Raw genomic sequence first — 18698 nt, 5'->3', positions numbered from 1 at the left:
TTGTAATGAAGAAAGGAAAGCACTCACATAACTACAGAATGAATAAAATAGTGATTAAAGCAGTAAAGTAAAATGTGCACACCTAATAGCCCATAAACAATGTGAAAGACACACACAGCAGCAATAAAGACAGAGTTATTAAGACATTTAAAAAGCACCAATTAGGGCCATGAAGGAACACTACCAGAAAAGATGTGCATTTATATACATACTTGCACGTGCATGTGCGTGCATGCATACTCACAGTCATGCAGAAAGAGAAAGACAATTATCTAACAGCCTTTAGGCTGGAAAGAAACTTCAGGAGTCAGATTCTCCTGGTGGTACTTCATTGCTTCACCCATCCAATGGAATACAATTCACAAATGAATTAGGGCTGTGGAGAGGGAAGACTGAGACTGATTCTAGCTTGCACATATAAAGGGTACTGCCTTTTCTAAAATTCACTGCAGTATGTAATTATAAATACATATAATTAGGTGACTTAGATCTCACAAAATGACTGCAATGCTGCTTTCTGCATGACTTGGCTTTGCAACCAAAATATGCAATGTAAATCAGAAATTAATTACCCTGAGGATTCAGAAACTATTCTAAGAGTGTTTATTTGAAAAATAAGGAAAAAGCAGTCATGAATTTGGCTAATTATTCCAGAAGACAGAATTCCTGCTCTTTATGTTGAGCAGGGAGTTCAAAAACCAACGAGGTTTTTTTTCTCCCTGATTTGCATCTCAGCTGACCATCAACTCTAGCTACATATTTCCTTGTGGTAAAGAAATTTCTAAGGCTCTTATCAAACTAGCTACCACTAAAAATCTAAGCTAACTTTTTTTGCATCTTTCTTTCCAAGTAGGAGCACTAAGTGTCTATCTCACCTGCATTCTTACTCAGCTGACCTCCAAGAAAGCTGTTTGACACAGTTGTCTTTCAATAGGCTATTCCTCTATTCAAAAGTTACTTCTTCAAAAGCTATTTGGATGAACAGGATGAAAGAAAAGGAGGAGGATAAAGGCACAGAGATATGGAAAGTAAATTACACAGACCTAATCCCTTTGGAACCAAATATCTTCTGCATATGTTCAAGTGAGCTCAAAAGCCTCCATGACATAGAACTTCCATAGAGGTGACTGATAAATCAGAGCAGAAATTTTAATCCATTCAGTATAGCAGGTAAATGCTAATTTATTCTCTGACCAATGGAGGGAGGCCTGTTTTAAACACCTCAGCTACTCACACTTGAATTTCATCCAGACAAACTACCTTGTGGGATTGTGGATCCATGGTATGCATTGAATGCAATTAACTTCCCGGCTTAACATATTGCTACCCAGAAATAGCAGCAAACACAGCAGGACTGTGGCATCAATTTTTTAGAGATACTAAAGAGATACCTTCCTTGTTCCATAACTTCAACTATAAATCACAGGAAAACAAATTTGTAGTGTCTCTTTGTCTTATTCCTCTTTGACAAGCGCTTTAAATAGAGTGGAAAAAAAAACAAAAACAAAACTGGAGACAAACATATTTTTTTCTGGCACCAGGAAGACATATTCCACTTAGTTAATACTCTCTGCTAAAGAAAAAGCTTTTATGACATTTTGCAGAAGGAAGATAACTCCTCTTTGTGACATGCAAATTTGTCCTTGAGGTCAAAAAACACAAATGCAGATGAAGAAAACGCTTCTGTATCCACTTCTAGTTTTCAGACCCTGGACTTCCTTTTCTTCTCAGCTGTATGCACCTCTCAGGTGACCACAGAATTCAACAGCAGCTGTCTTCCCTGAAAATACTTGCATTCTCCTCAAAGATTTTAGGTCTATGGCTGGAACAGTCTGTTGTCATACCTGACATTTTTTATGGCAGAATGTTGCCCATAAAGAAACCTAAATTAAGTGCAAATTTAGGTATTTAAAAAGGCTAGAGTTTCAGAAGAGCCAAGAGGTTGCATGCATAAACTGAGGCCAGTGTATTTTGCAAGCGCTCAGAATCTCTGTGTCATTCAGGGACCAGACATCAAGTTACTCTCTGCATCATCAGAACATTCTGAAGAACCACCAAACCTCCTACTAAAGAATTACAACCAGTGCTTCTGAAAAAAGGGCAAATTAGAAATTGAACGAATAATTTATAGAATTATGATACAGTTTAGTCTCTTACATTTGCTTAAGTTTCACATTTTATCTCCCTAAGTGAAGTCAATGACTTCTTCAAATTCCTTAGTCAGAGAATGCAGAAGAACAGAAGTAAAAATGCATTATGCTTTATCTAGAGTGCATGAATAAGATAGCATCTTATTATGTTTTATGGAACAGGCACAGCAAACAAGAAGTAGCTAGCATTTAATGAACATGGTGCTTAGTTTTAGAAAATTTATCTGTGTTACTTTCACCTCTGAAAAACTCAGATTGTATTTAAAGCACATCTCTTACATGTAACAGCATACAATTATAACAGAACTGAAATCTTAGGTTTAGTACATTAGCACAAACACTACACAATTACTGCAATTACACTCAGGCTTTTACTTTACAAAATATCCTCAAAGATCACAATGTGGTATCCTTTAGTCAAGTAAACACAGCTTTACTGTGAGAGTAATCACACAACTCAAACTTTTACAAATAGACTACTTATTGTTTAAACACACCTGCTGTAGCTGTCATATTCCCATTGCTCTTATTTTAACCACACATTGATTATTCATCATAAAACCTCTTATAATGCTTAAAAAAATTTGCTCTCTAGCAATAGCTGGGATTGGATAATGAACTGAATCCAAGAAGCTCTTCTTCGTTGAAAGGGCATTTCTAATAAGAGGAAGGCACCTTACTTGCCAAATTCAAAACAAATCGTGGCCATAGGTGGCTCATCTGTTCCAATGGCACTCATTATCATTCCTGTTCTAGATGCAAAGACACGCCTCTGAGTTCTTGTGATGATAAATTATAGGGGGAAAGAAAATAAACTGTTTTATAAAGAGTTTCCTGGCTCACAGCCAGATAGTAAGACAAGTGTATGGTGAAACCATCCCATTTCTGTCTATACTGATGGGGAAAAAACCCCTGATGGACAACAGCATTGAATTGAGATGCAATTGCAGATGGGTGTTCTGTGACAGCACTCCAAAGTGCCCTATCGTCATTTATTGTCTTTGGAAGAACAAGAAGTTTTAAAGCAGCTTAGGCAAAAACTGGTGAATTTTTAATCAGCCTGGAGTGAGGAGGGAAGAAGAAGAGAAGGGTATTGGCATTTCAATCCCTTGCTGCTTTGTTGGAGAATGGTGATCTCAGGAAATCAGGCAACTTTCTTATCCTGCTACACTGAAAATGAGAAAAAAGGTTTACACATCTCTTTCCATGTTGGGCTATTGTTTTAATTTTCTTACACACCTCTTGTTCTCACTGTGGATAAAAGATGCAGCAGCTGCTCCCTCTCTTCACTCATACATGAAGAGCAGAAGAGAGAGGTCAGCTCTTATGAATGACTGTTCCATGGGGAGGAAAGGGCAGCAATCCCAAGAGCTCATCTGCTGCCGACTCATCGCACTTGAAATTCCCAAGGAATTTCACCCATGCATCTCAGAGACAAAACAAGGGGGCCTCTGAAATTAAACTGTGGAAGTGGGGGAGGGAATGTTGACTCCCTTGCCTTTCCCATGAAAAGAGATGGACAACTCCATATGGCTTCTTTTAAGTTTAGTGCACTGGTTGCTCTGCAAAGTCTGCCTTTGATTTCAAGGGAACATTTTGCAGAAGGAGGTATTGCTTACCATTTGCAATGTTGGTAGGACAAGATTGCCCCTCTCCATTTCACCTTTGAAAGGTGAGAGAAAGGGGAATGAACATGAACATCAAGGCTTAGTGTGCCAAGACTTGAAAATATATTTACATGCCAAAGTGGAACTCTTGCTTTGAACACCAGCCACAACAGCCTTCTGCACTTTGGGTAGTTCATTAACAGAAATCAATACAAGCTGCCTTTTAAGAAAGCTAACACTTGTTCATCGACACACTTTGTAATTCCTTTTAGCAGAAGCATCAATGCTTACAAATGTGCAGTAAATTATGGCAAAACTGCAGAATGTCAAGGCTACGGAAAATAGTTTCATTTCAGTGCAAACTTGAAAGATTAACCTAAATACAATGAGAAAAACAGTAATTACTAAGAAACACAGGAAAAAAAAAAGTGTTCTCTTTACCTGGAGGCCCTTCTTCTCTATCTTTTTCTGGAGTATTTGAAGGCACTTGGTGAAATCTGTGAGGTCCTGATCCATGGTCTCAATTAACTCACATCCCTAGTGAAGAAGCAACAAAACAGAGAGGGAGAGAGAGGAAAAAAAATCAGTAATTTTTCAAGTTTAAGAACTAATGACATCTTTGGTGAAATTAACTGCAGACAACCACTCAGAGGCTCTGCATGGAGACTCAGGACTAAGCAAAAGACCCTTACAGAGCCCAATAACTGTAGGTCCCAGTTGAACAACTACCATGAACCAGCAGTTTCATAGGTTCAGGAGTATATACTCAAAGCCATTTGAGTAGATCTGTGAGTTTGGATAAGCATGTTTTACAGTGGTCTGCCGGATGGGCAAATTCTGGTGTAATGAGCCCTGAGGGAATGGTAATTTTCAGGAAAATGACTGTCCTCTCTGGTGCTGCATCTGTTGTGTCTCTGCTACATACATTCAAACCTGTATAAATGTGAGCACACAAAAGTGTTCAGGCACTCCAGAAACAGTGCAGTTGTACTGCAGTCAATTTGCAGTGGTTCAACATCAATTTCCTTGCACTGGGGTATTATGGCTGAGAACATGTTAGAGAAGAGCAGGAGTTCAGATTTCTTAACTGAAAGCTAAGGCAATTTCTAAGCCTCTGATAAAAAGCTGAGTCAGGAAAAGTGAAGTGTATCTACCTCATAAAGTCACTATTCAAAGAGGTTTAAAGAATAAAAAATATCTAATACAGCACAGTGAATTAAAATTAGAATCACACACATTGGATTTAGAAGTTCCCTCTCCTGCTACTTCAAGGTTCCCTTAAAAGCCTCCTAGCTTTGTCTTACTTGACAGATTTTATGTTTCTGCTATACACAATAACAACTGATAAGAGAAAAGCATTCAGAATAGAGAATCTTTGCGTGTGTGCCTTTGTGTATAAAGTACATTACTCTGTTACATCAGAAAAAACCTCAAACAACAAAGACAACATAAAAATGTTCAAGTTGCCTTTACCTTGGTGATAAAAATAAAGGTACAGGAGAAAAAATTTCCAAGATTAGTGAAGGCACCGAATTTAGTGAATTGCATGCAACAAAGTAACAAGCCTCCAATAGGAAGACACACACTACCACTGAAATGCTTTCCCACACAGCCAGAAATGCATATAAAACCAAATAAAGTCATCAGGCAGTAGGGAAATTGGATATAGTAGAAGAGAAAAGTGAGAAGATAATAACAGGTTTTCTATTACACTTCTCAAAAACTTCTGAAAGAAAACTGGTCAAAAGTAGCAGCCTTTCTGAGACCTGATATTGCTGTAAATATTTTTTCAAGTAGTAATAATAGGCTTGCCAAGATGAAGCATCATGTAGCCCCAATAGCACATGTAATCAGAGACCTCCATTGCAGAAGTGATGCTGCTTCCCCTGAAAAGTGGTGAGGGAAAAGGTATGTGGATTCTGCACTCAATGCTAAGCACAAAACTATTTGAAGAGCTGCCATATCTCCACTTTTCTCTAGAAAAGACCAAAAATGTAACATTGGCAGGTGGAGATGTGACACAGGCCATCTGGAGCCTGTAATGAACAGGTGAGTTTGGCAACACCAGCCAGAGACACCCAGGGAGCCCAGGAAAGGTAGAGGGTTGTTCAGTCCCACTCAGGAAAGCTCAGTCAGATCTGAAAACCACTGAAGGGAACTTGTTTATCAAAGCCACTCTAAATGAAAAGGTGTCCCATTCACTAAGAACGGGGTGCTCTCAGACAGTCTTGACATCAGCTCTGATAGTGGGAAGAGAGACCAAGCTGTGAGAAACCATGAACAGACAGAACCTCAGTATTTCTCAGACAGCCTCTGAGCTGCTTGAGAACATGACAGATGAAGACTAAATCAGTGGCAGGGACAGCTACTGCTGAGTATGAGAGAAGACACAGCCTCAGCTGCCAGCTCTTAAATTAGCAGTGGAGAAGTCAAGCCTTTTATCTTTTGCCAGGGCCATTCCTTGGCTTCACAGCATTGGCAGAAGTAAGTGGTTTACAGATACCAATTTATGAATGAAAAATTTAATCCCCACTCTCCCTCAGCAAAATACTCCTTCCTGCAGTCATTAACAAATTAACAAGTCTGATCTTGAAGGGGCAGGTTTGTCAGCAGAAGGTAGGCTGCAATTCTACTTTCCACATAGGGAATATCAAGGTGTCTGAGGTTTTTTTTTTTTTTTTGTTTGCTTGTTTGTTTTTTTGGTGTTTTATTTTTGTGGTTTTTTTTTTAATGATGACCTGCAACACCTTAAACTATGATTTATTATTTTATGCTACTACTAGAAACATTTCTCTTAAGTTTAATTCTTGCCTAGCATCTCAGGACGTTCTTTCACAAAAAATTATTCCAGAGGAACTGCAAGGTACTACCAAGGCAAGATAACATCAGCATGGTGATTGGAGGGCACTGAAGGTCATTCTGCTCTGGGAGAAAACTGTGCTGCATATGCACAGACAATGTATGTTCAGCCCTGCTACTGTCTTCTGTGCAAATTCACAATAAAAGGCCTCAAACAAGCACTGGAATGCAGTGTAAATATGTGAGTGGGATGTCAGATGCACTATTCATTAAAGACAGTACCTGTGAGTACAGTAAGAGCTGGTGCTTGGAAGTGCCTGGAGCTCTTTACTCACTGCCCATACCTTTAATGCTTTACACAAGTACTGCTGTAGATCATCATATCAAATAATGTTGATAGAGTGCTACCATTAAAGCCATCAATTTCTTCAAATTAAACTGGGATTTCTCATTCTCTTTCCACATCAAACAGATAGCCAGCTGTAGAATTGGCAGAGATTTTAGTACTGCTCCTTTTGCCACAATGTCAAAGAGACTGGCATGGTCAGATTGAACAGGGGGAGGGGACAAGCAGCAGAACTGGATCCTCCATCCTCTTTACAGTCTTGCTGAAATTAATGTCTGTGCAGTTCATGTTCGCTGATGGTATAAGAGCCTCAGATAAATCTGCTGCTCCTGACATATCAAGTCCAATATTTTATGCTACAGAATTGGATGACAATTGTAATGCAGTTCCTTTCAACCTTCACTGCATTATTCTGGAATGACAAAAATCTTCAAGACAGAGCAATGCAGTCAGAGTTTAATGAAAGGACAGTATAGTAGTGCAAGATACGCAATAACATATGTAGTTTTATAGATACCCGCTCAACTTAATGACATTAACCTTTGGTAAGAAAGTTTAAAAGCCAAACAAATTTAACATTAGGAAAGGTTAGAAAAATCAATAGCACACAGCAGGAAAGAAAACAATAGATTTCATCTGATGATGATACAGCTTTGGTGAATGATAGGATGAGACAGTATGAGGCTTTCACTGTTCTGTCTTAGTATATCAGCTATGGGAGGCACTTTGCTAAAGAAGGAGGAGTGTGTCACAGACACTTAATAGGATTGTTGAACCTTATATTTCAGACAGACACTGAATTCAGAGAGGCACTGAAATGTCAATCTGAACATCTCAGCATTTCTCCATTTTCAGAAATGTTACACATCACAGGACATTGTGTGTTTGTAGAAAGCAGTGTGTAGTTGCCCATTCTCCCATGTTCTACTTAATCTTTTAAGAGAATGTAATGTTTTTTCTCTTTCTGAACCTTTCTGAGTATGGGAACATAATTAGAACAGAATACATAAAATATCCTAATGTGTACTCTATCTCCCAGGTCTTCCTATGGCAAACCATTTAACACTATCTTTTGAAGCCCGTATCTGGCTGTGATCAGTGGGTGCACCAGTGACATTCAGTTCAGTCTTTTAACAATACTTGAGCACAGAGGCTCAACTTTGAGCTATCAAACTCAAACAGATGTGTTCATGTATAGTGCTAATGCCACATATCCTCAAGCAAAACAAGGAGAAACGAGACAGGTTATAGATTCTCTCAAAACCACAGCACTGACAAATAAATTTTAAGAAACCTATATAAATTGTTATCTCCAAACATTCTCTTTCCCCTAAACTTCACCAACACAAACAGTAATGTACCCACTTTATCCTAATATTTCACTGACCAACTGGGTGAGGCTATAGATTCTCAGAACTACTTCATTTGGAAGGGACTTTTCAAAGTCACCTGGTCTGATCTCCTGCTAAGAGTACCTTATATTTGCTCAGGTTTGTCATGGTCCTTTCCAGTCCAGGTTTAGCTGGAAATGGAGATGCCACTTCCCTGGGCTACCTCTTCCCATACTTGACAACTCTTGTGTAATTTTATTTCCCAGTGGCACACAGAGATCTATTGTATTGCAAATTGTGGTTGTTGCTTCTTCTCCTACCTCAACTTAAGGAAGAATATTCTTCTGTTTTCTTTCTGCCCTTCCATTATGATGTTTACAACAGCGACATGATCTGCTGCTCACCTTTTCTTCTGGAGGTTTGCATAAGACAGTTCACATCTGCTTTTTCTCACATCATATGCTCTAGACTTCCCTAAAATTTGTTTCCCTCACTTGTACTGTATTGGCATGAAGTATTTCCACCTTGGGGAGCCTGAAGTCATTTAAAAGCAAGGAGGCAGAGGGTTCCCAGATATCTCTTCCTTTTAAGGTAAACTTCTGGTTACAGGGAATTTAATTTTGCCCCTCTGCTATCCTCTTCCTCTTTATCCCACACAGAGAATAACTCCAACCTTCACATTCCTCATACACTAGCTGCAGCCACCTGAAAGTTTGGGCCTCTCCAACATTTTCATACACAAATGTGCAGCAGACAAGCATTTACATCCTGTATTGGACTCAATGCAATTGATACTGAAAAACAACTCTGTGGCATTCACATTTTCTGGAAAAATCCCTTCGCCCAGGATTTTTCTCCTGGGAAGCTGAGACGCCTCAGAGAAAAAGGAAAACAATTATTATCTGATTTTCTTCTCCTGTGTTTTGCTCATTTGGAATGGGTTTGGAGATTGTTTATGAACAGGTGGTTGTTTCATTGGTTTCTGCTGTGAATTGTTTTCACTCTTTGGCGAATCAGGGTCAAGCTGTGTCAGAGCTCTGGAGAGAGTCATGACTTTTTATTATTATCTTTTAGCCTTCTGTAAGTATCCTTTCTGTATTCTTTAGTATAGTTGAGTTTAGTATTCTTTAATATAATATAGTATCATAAAATAATAAATTAGCCTTCTGAGAACATGGAGTCAGATTCATCATTCCTTCCTCCATCTGGGGACCCCACAAATACAATACAACCCTAGGAAAAAGCATACATGGATTGAAGCAAAGTACTGCTCTATGTACAGAAAGAGGAACAGAAATGGACTGCAGGATCTGACTGAAGGTCTTGGACCAGGCCTAGCAAACGAGATAAAACATGTGGATGCATCACCCTACAAGTCCAACAGGTGACAGACACTATGTTCTACCACCTCATCTGTAATAGGAGGGTGGGTTTTGAGGCTACAGCATTCAGTCAGTATCAAAAAGAAACAAACAAACAAACAAAAACAACAACAACAACAAAAAACAAAACAAAACAAAACAAAACAAAAAAAAAACAACAAAAAAACACAACAAACCAAAACCATAGTTGGGGAAAATCTGTTTGCAGAGATGGCAGAAACCCATCAACCAGACAGTGGTTGATGGCCCAGTATTCCACAGCTGATCCAAAACACCTCTACCAGAATTGAAACCAAGTCTAGCATGGGGGCTAGAATGTCACTTCAAACATTTTGAAAATGTTTAATGATACAGGATTGTAGAGAGATAGGCAGAACAAAACCTCTAATCTGAGCTACTTCTAGCCATAAAAGTTGCATAGATTTCCTATAGGTGGTAACATTGAGTTAACATGATGACCAAACTAACATGGCTGGTTTATCTCTATGAATTACAACCAGCAGAAAATTAGGGAACTGAAGCCTTTTGCATTGGGGAGTAGGATGCAAGTAAGAAAGGCAAAGCAGTTAAGTTCACTAGATTCTTTTGGGAATTTCAAATACTGCTGAACAGAAGTGTTGAAAAGCTTCTCTTTAACTCAGTTTAATTATGTGAATTGTCTTTTAATTTTTGAAATGGAGAACAAACCAAGTATGTGCAATTGTTGAAAATAATTTTTGATATTAAAATAGCCAAAATACTTAATTAAGTGAAATTAGTTTTCTTCTAGTTTTTGGACTCAAATTTGGCTGACTTCCTGGCATCAGTACAAACCTAATACTGTATGATTGCTTCACCTCCAGTCCTAGGGTTCATGGTGTTTTCACTCATCCAATTGCACATTAAGGATCACTGCCATTCAGATTGACTAAAATAATTCATTAATCATGTTGAAACCTATGCTCTGAAAGCCAAATAACTGAAATTTACATTCAAGTGAAAGCCCTATTACTGAAAAGCAAACCAAGAATGTCCAGGTTTGACTATCACTTATATCCTTATATAACATCACTTTATTTATTAAACAAGTACTATCTGGTGGCAGAAACAAAATCAGTAAATATATGTAAACATATGCACAGTTCCACAACCCAGAAGCTACATGAACTTGTCAAATTTGACAAGCATTTAAAACAACAATATCAGCAACAAAAAAAGTGCTCTGTATTTGAAACTGACTGCAACAGCTGCAACCTCTCCTCCCTTTCCCTATTTCTATTTTGATGTGATCTTTTCCACAGTAAATAAAATGTTTCCTGTTTTTGGTTATAACGAGGCAGCATGTGGCTTCTGGTGGAGGATTTTTTTGTGACATAATGCGTTTTATGTTGAGATAATAGGAATGAAACAGTTCATCTGCATTAATAGAGTTCATCTGCCCCCTTTTAAAAAAAAAGTCTATTCATGAAATAGCAATTATTTAAAATGAACAAAATATGAGTCTGTTTAGTTGGTATCTGACTGATACCAAAGAAAGCCACCGCAACTTCTTTGCCACCTATTAGATACCAAAAACGAGAAACCCAAATGTTTCTAAATCTCTAAATCTAAAAAGAAACAAATAGAAGCAATCTGCTCCCCAAAATTAAAAAAAAAAAAAAACCAAACAAAAAAAAACCCCAAAAAAAACCACCAACCAATCAAAAAAACAAAACAAAACAAAAAACCACAAACAACCCAGCACAGTTAATGTTCCATTTGCTGGAAAAATTCCCAGTATTTATCCATAGTGGAGCAAATTCTTATGATGTATTAAGTTTGGTGAATGAAAGCAAACAAATGCTCACAGGTCAGAAAGTGCAGTGATATACACATCACTGCAACACCTTTATCAGAACTAACACCATTTAAAACTTTTAAATAACCGAGCAGAGAAGTAAGAGTGTTGCGTGAGAAAGGTCTGTCAGGAGTTTCAGTCTCATATTAAACCCATATCTCTCCATGCCCATTTCTTGCATTTAAACAGTAGACCTACTTTTGTACATCCCTGTGCAACCCAAACGTTATTTTTTCAATCTGATGATTAAAACTGAGCACAGCACAACAGTGACAGTCACCTGCTATTTTTGGATCTTCTCTGAAATTTCCCTTATGTGACCTTTTCTGAAAAACAAAGGTTCAGAAAGGACAGTTTTAATTGATGGTCAGTCTCTCTCTGTAATCAGCACTGTGAAAAGCTTTTGTCTACCAAGATGGTTATGCCCTTTGGATCCTAACCTCGTGATGGGTCTGATTACAGTACCTTGCTGTTCTTGGAAAATACCTTGAAAACAGTAATTGCCCCTCTGTGTGCATTTATGTACTAAGATATGAGGTTGCTCTTGGAAGGGAAATCAGAGAGCTGGAATTGCACCAGTGTCTGACAAAGGGGAAGCATGTGCCACTGATTGTAGATAGCAAGAGCCACTACCCAGTCGTGCTGATGACAGTCTTTTTTGTTGACTTGTATGCACTTTGAACCAAGACAAAGAACTGTATCATTTTCAAAAATAAGGCAAATACACTTAAACACATGCTAAAACTGTCTTTGGCAATTGCACCAATGCAAATAAGAGTCAAGATCTCTTCTGAAATAAAGCAAGAAAGAGAAAAGCTGCCTTAGCCACAAATCATATCTGTGTCCCACAAAGCTGAAGAAATAGAGCATGCAGTATTCCTTGCAATTCAACCATTTGAGCTGGGAGGGAGCGAGAGAGGCCATCTACATTTCAAATATCCCATACCAATTTAATTGCAGTAACCAAACAGGTTTGTGTTTTGGCTTTTGTGATTCTGTTGTTGTTGTGGTGGTGGTGTTTTTTTTTTGTTTTGTTTTGTTTTTATTTTTTTTTTTGTGGGTTTTTTTTTTTTGGTTGTTGTTTTTTTTTTTTTTTTTTTTTTTTTTTTTAATTATAAGGGCTTCAGGTTAACAACTCTTGCTTTTTACCACACAGGATGACAGACACTCTACGGAAATAAAGTTAATAAGCAGACACTGTATTAGAATCAACTTCAGTTTCCAGACTAATTTCCAATTCTCAAGAACATCTCAAGGTAAGAAAAACAAGGAGAAAACAGCATGGCTTGTACTGAGGTGTTTTCAAAGATCTGGGCTGACAAATTTTATATATCCTAAACACTATCTTAACATGTTCCTTTGCCAGCAGCCAAGAAACCCAAGAGCACCGTGACTGTGAAAAATGCATAGAAAATAGCCAAAGAGATGTTAACTTGGATGGCATAAAATTCCCTGGAAGGCATTTCTAATCATTAATATTATTTAAATATATATGACTAGTGCACCTAGTTCTTCTCTCTTTCATTTGGACAGACTTTATGCAACAGAATTTTTGTTCCTTAGCTTGTATTTCCCAGTATGTCCTTACTTTCAAAGGTATGTAATTGCCAAAAAAAAAGAATTTGGATTGTGAGAGTAGAAGTGCATTTTAAATATTGATTACTGGACAGATTTTATTGAGACCAGGCTCCAAATGTGTGCTAAGGGCAAAAAAACCCATAAGGGTATTCTTACACAAATCTGTCTATGAGTACTAGATGAGTACAAAGGGATTTGAAGATTTTGATTACCTGAAGACAGCAAATTGAAAAGACCAATATCCTCCTATCATGGATAAAAGTCCAAAAATTGTGTTATCAACACAATTCAGTAGCTCCTCTTTTCTTTTTGGTATTGGGATATTAATAAAACCAGCAAAATTAGTCTCAAGACTGATCCATCAGGAAGGATACTAATTACTTCCCACTGCTTGTTAGTTTTCTTATGAATCGCTGCCTGCCTCTAATTTGTGTCTTAAGCTCTAACTTGGCTAGATATGTGACTAGATAATACTCTTTTCTTTCCCTCTTATTGTTCTGTGTGACAACTTCTAAAACGTCTCAGCCTCTGTGTAAGAGCTGTATATCACAAGGAATAGAAGAAACTTATTGTGAGGAGAGTTTATTCATTGTCTGTAATACCCCCTCGTTTCAGGATCATTTAATACAGATCAAAAGGAGAATGCCAAACTATACAAATCCTCAGCACAATGCAGGTCAGCTTCTGTGTTCCAAATTTTAAATTACATCCCTGTCGTCTCTTCCTCCAGTTTTTCTTTCCAGTCTTTTCAATGAAGGGAATGGCCAATTTAAACATATGGAAATCTCTCTTGCTTTCTCTAGGCAGATTGTCTATGACAGGCAGCTTATATAACATTTCCAATGTCTGCTGGTGCCTGAGAGAGGCAGGAGCTTTACACTGCTGAAAACTGGGTATCTCCCCACACTGCCACACCAGGTCTGCATCCTGCTTGCATATTTATAGGATACCAGAAAAAGTAAGGCAGAATGAAGGAAATATTTGTTGTTATCCATACATACGCCATGTTAACTGCAGGTAGAAAATTAACACACAAACAGGATGTTGCTTTTTGGAACTTATTGGAGGAAAGTTCCTGGCCATACCTCAACAGCTTCATGTCAGAAGTAGCAATGTTGTAAAAAATGACATACTCAAGGCACTCTGCTACTAATTTAGTTACATCTTCTGTATTGAAAAGAATTTTGTGACTCCAAGAATGAGAAAGACTGCATAGGTTTGGCAAATGCCCAATCTTAATGTAGACCAGTGAAAACAGGTTTCACAAACTCTAAACAAAATTAAATTGTTCAGTATTTTAACAACCATAAATATTGCAAAGCTAACAGCAATGAAAATACATAACAATAATAATTATAATAACAGCAGCAACAGCAACAACCACCACTCAGCTTTACAATCCTTCTCAAAGATCATCAAATTATCTAGGAGCAATGAACAGAAATAATTGACATGCTGACATTTTGACAGACATAAGGGAAAGCTTGGGAAATTAAAGCACTGCCCAGCAGAGCAGTTCTGACTTCATCACTATCAAGTGTTCCACTGAATATGAACACATTTCCAAGTGAAATTCAGGCTATTTGCTGCATTTCCACAGAACTGAGGTCGATTCTTGAATAATAACAGGTCACACATCATATTCACACAGTTGGTGTATTTTCTATTTGTGGAGGATTTCAAATCTCAAGTGAAATTGCTGAACAAACGTTCAATACTTAGATCTGAGAGCACTTGATTACTTGCTATGTTGGACACCAGTTTTATCTTCAAGGCCTGCTTTTTGATAAGCAAAGGTTGTGGGATTAAAGACAGAGAACACCTAGAAACTGGACTGTATATCCTTCTCCTTGTCTCTCTTTTCCAGATGAAATACAAACGAGTACTCAGGGGAGTGTTCAATTAGAAATCAGAAAGTACAAGCTTACTGTACTGAAAATACTTCCATTACATGTGGCATGCTTCAAGCTTTGAACAGGTGACAAATATGACATCTGATAAAATAAATAACATATATCCAACTGCTTGCAATTACTCTGCAAGTAATACAGAGCTATTTTGCATTGGTGCACCCTGGATCCCTCCTAGTGGGATATTACTTTGCTCTATGTAGCAACAGTGATTCCTGAAGTGTCACTTCTAGCTCTTCTTACAGATAGCTGTGATCTCTGGAAAAAGCAAGCTAGCACAAAATAAAGGGTACAAGCATTACAAAGGCACTATATAGTCAACCTCTTGTTGTAACAGGTTCTGTTCAGAACCCACTCCAGTAACTATTCTGGGAGCACTGATCACAATCCCCTGGATAGCCTATATATTAAAGGGATAAATCACAGAACAACAGAATTTTCATCTCCAGAAAGCAGGGGTCCCACTCTCATGTTTATTAATGCTGTAGGGTATGCCTAAAGCAAATTACACTGAACTGAAATCTATATGAAAAATCAGATCCCATGATCTTCCCCTACATGACTGAGAACAGGATTTGGCCTCCTGAATCTTCTGTTGACAAAGGGCAATGGAACTGTCAGGCACATTCATAACAAAAAATGCAAGCCACTGCTGCTTGTGCAAAGAGCTGGAATGGGTTTGCAGGAACTGAATGCAGCAAAAAAGCTGAGTGTCACATTGTGCTAAAACAGAAATGCAAGTGAGAAAACGAGCTGGGTGCACACACAGGGGCAGACTGGTCTAACAGACGACCTGGAAGATGCAAGGATGCAGGACATTTCCCTGCCTACTGCCCAGACAAAGCATAAGGCTCCAGAGCATCCAGCTGTGCTCTGACCTTCTCATCAGCTACCCAGGCTAACATGATTGCTGAGGGAACCTGACCTAGCACTCACTGATACCAGTACTCAAGACTGTAACTCTTTTTTATTAAAAATAAATATAAAATGTCCATAATGCACTATTCTAATACATAATCAGATCTCTAGGGCTCTGAGAGCTTCTCCTATTCTGCTTTCCTTCATTCTACCCATACTCTATTTTAAACTACTCTTGTTAGAAAGAAAAGGAAAAAAATATCAAGACATGCTTGTGCATTTTGATCAGAGACCTAGAAAAACCTTACAGCTTCAAAAAGCTGTGAGAAGATGCATCAGAAGCTCAGCAAGGCCATATGTGAACATTTTACAATTTTTGTTTTAGCTCAGTCAAGTCTTCCAAACATATTACTTTCACTAAATTTTGCCTGAATGGTAATTTGGAAGCAGTTCCACATGGAGATAACAAGACATGAAGATACGCAGTCCCCCAGATTCTGAAGCTTCCAGAGTATTTGGCTCTTTACTGTACTGGGGTTTGTAGACAATGGTTATGTCTCTACCATAGCCAGTGCTGGGACTGGAAACTGTAGTGGACCTAAGCAAGCTTTAGTGCACAACAGAGCTCAGCCTAGGCTGTGCCTGAATGCATCTTGTCTTCCTGGTGGGTCTCACAATCTGAACAGTTCTAAATCCTGCCACTGCTCCAGGGAGGCCAACTGGCTGATTCAGAGCTAGGAGGGTTGATCTGGTTCAGTAAAAGGCAGGTTATGTCTGCACTGAGCAGGCATAGAACAGCCCTATGAGCCCCATTGCCACACCTTATTCTAGCACTCAAAAAGCTCTCCTTGCACAGCAGTTTTAAACAAAGATGAACATTAGTGACTGCCCTTTAAAATATTCTGCTAAAAGTGTGTGAGACACTTCTGAAGGTATGAGGACAGTTGCAAGGAAAACTCTTCCTAACATTCTTCAGGTTTGGATTTCCTGTGAGAAGGCAATATATATACACTAATCAGATGATAAATTATGGAGATTAAACTAACCTTCAATTATCCTGTCCACACCTCTAAAGAGAAAGTTTTTCTCTGCTCTTCCTCAAGTGTTGTGTTCAGTTTAATTAAAAGATTTTTCAAAGCCTCAGAAGCTTTATATCTTTACACAAAAAAACCCCAAACTACCACATCACAGCCGATCTCTCTAGGCATTTTTCCTGATATTTACTAAAAAGTCTTTTATTCAGCCATATCCCTCTTTGCACACAGGCGTTACATAAGTATATCTCCTCAGTCCATGCGATGCCCAGTTACACTCTATCTCTTTCTTAATCTTCCTTCAAATTCATGTTTTAAAATCCCTAGCATCCCCACAAAATATAAAGGTAAAGCAAATACATAAGCAATACCTGCTATATAGAAAGTAGCCTTTCTCTACTGACAAAAAGCATTAGAGCTGCTTTCCTTTTTGCAGGAACTCATTGTGCTTTTCCTTACTTACTGGAATGGCAATCCTGAGCCTGAATTGTACTACAAAAATTATTTTTAAGAGGCTTTGCTTTTCAAGCTGCAGATCATGTTCTAAAATGCCAACAGATTATAGCGCTTTCAGAGACTTAATAGTTTTCCCCTATACATGTAAAAAGTCACCCAATACCTTTCATTCTATATCTAATTTGCAGACATCCACACACGGCTTATGTAGACAATGCCCTGCTTTTACCACACATTGCAGTCTGCAGCTTTATAATCCACATCCAAAATGTTCTCCAGGAAACTGTTTTGAGATCAAGGCAGCAACAAAACATTCATCAAGTAAAGGATCAGCCACTTACACTGCCATGACAATCTGGTGTGACCCAGGCAAGCAGCCAGTGACATTTGGGCACTAAATGCTTCCTAGCTTCTGGGGGTCTAGGCTTGATTTTGGCCTCTCTTCACCTCAGTTCTGCAAGGTCTGGTCTCTCCATCTCTTGCATGTTTTGGTCTATCTCAGTCCTGCAAGTGTGCAATAAATTAATACTTTTGGCATGCACTGAGAAAATAAGTGAATAAGCACTCAAGAGGCAATCTATGGCACACACATGTAAAGTGGCCATTTCCTAACTGGGTAAACAACTACTTAAGGCAAACATCTACTTCTTCTCCACAATTTTTGAAGACATAGCTATGCATATGCATCTCTGCTTTCTCTATACTAAAATTCTTAAATATTTAGTTTCTTTACCTTGAATTTTACAAAAAGAAGTTAGGCTAAAAAGGTAGCAATCATCATCTGTTCTGCCTCCCTCTTTTAGCTACCATAGAAGCTTTTCCTTCCTTTGGAAATTCAGAAACTAAGCACTCTAGAATTACATGCTGCATCAAGTAAAAATAAAAATATCACAACAGAGGAAGTATGCAACACTTATTTCTTCATTTGAATGAATCACATTGGAGATACACAGTGGCAATTATTTTGCAGCAGATTTAAAGCAAAAGCTGAGTTTTATGATTAAAGTCTATTATTACTAAGTAAAAGAAGACAGTCATTTAATACCTTCTTGATGTTAAATTCACAAACTACTGTTATATTTCCAGACATTGTATGTGGTCAGTATTTCTATTCCCTTTAACTCTTTTCAACTCTTGTCCATGTAATACAAATGAAATTCAAATCAGCAGCTTTCAATCAGATTTTTTTGAATGTAGCAGTCTAACACTAAAATTGGTATCTGAATGCAGTCTAGTGGAACATAAAATACATTGTTTTTAATGGATTCATTGGAAAAAAACTAAAACCACTGTAATCACTTCATTCAAATTATGATTAAGCAAGTAAAGATTTGGCTAGATTGTTACATTGGAAGTAGAAGAGAACAATCACAGATTTAGGTAGGACCATAGCATTAAGAAAAATCTTTCTGTTCAGTAACGTTTTGCAAA

At 38.0% G+C, this 18698-nt stretch overlaps 1 protein-coding gene across 2 annotated transcripts in view; it reads right to left on the bottom strand.

Moving 5' to 3' along the window:
• Positions 1-18698, bottom strand: part of TPK1 (thiamin pyrophosphokinase 1) — a 302576-nt gene that overhangs the window by 118086 nt on the left and 165792 nt on the right. For both annotated transcript variants that reach the window (XM_058028031.1, XM_058028038.1), the window contains one exon: positions 4199-4294. In XM_058028031.1, coding sequence (XP_057884014.1) covers positions 4199-4294 — 96 coding nt within the window. The remainder of the gene's footprint in view (positions 1-4198; positions 4295-18698) is intronic.

Source organism: Melospiza georgiana, chromosome 1 (genome assembly GCF_028018845.1).
Source record: "Melospiza georgiana isolate bMelGeo1 chromosome 1, bMelGeo1.pri, whole genome shotgun sequence".
NCBI lineage: Eukaryota > Metazoa > Chordata > Aves > Passeriformes > Passerellidae > Melospiza > Melospiza georgiana.
Note: the sequence above shows the minus strand (reverse complement) of the source record. Positions and strands in the feature narration are given on the sequence as shown.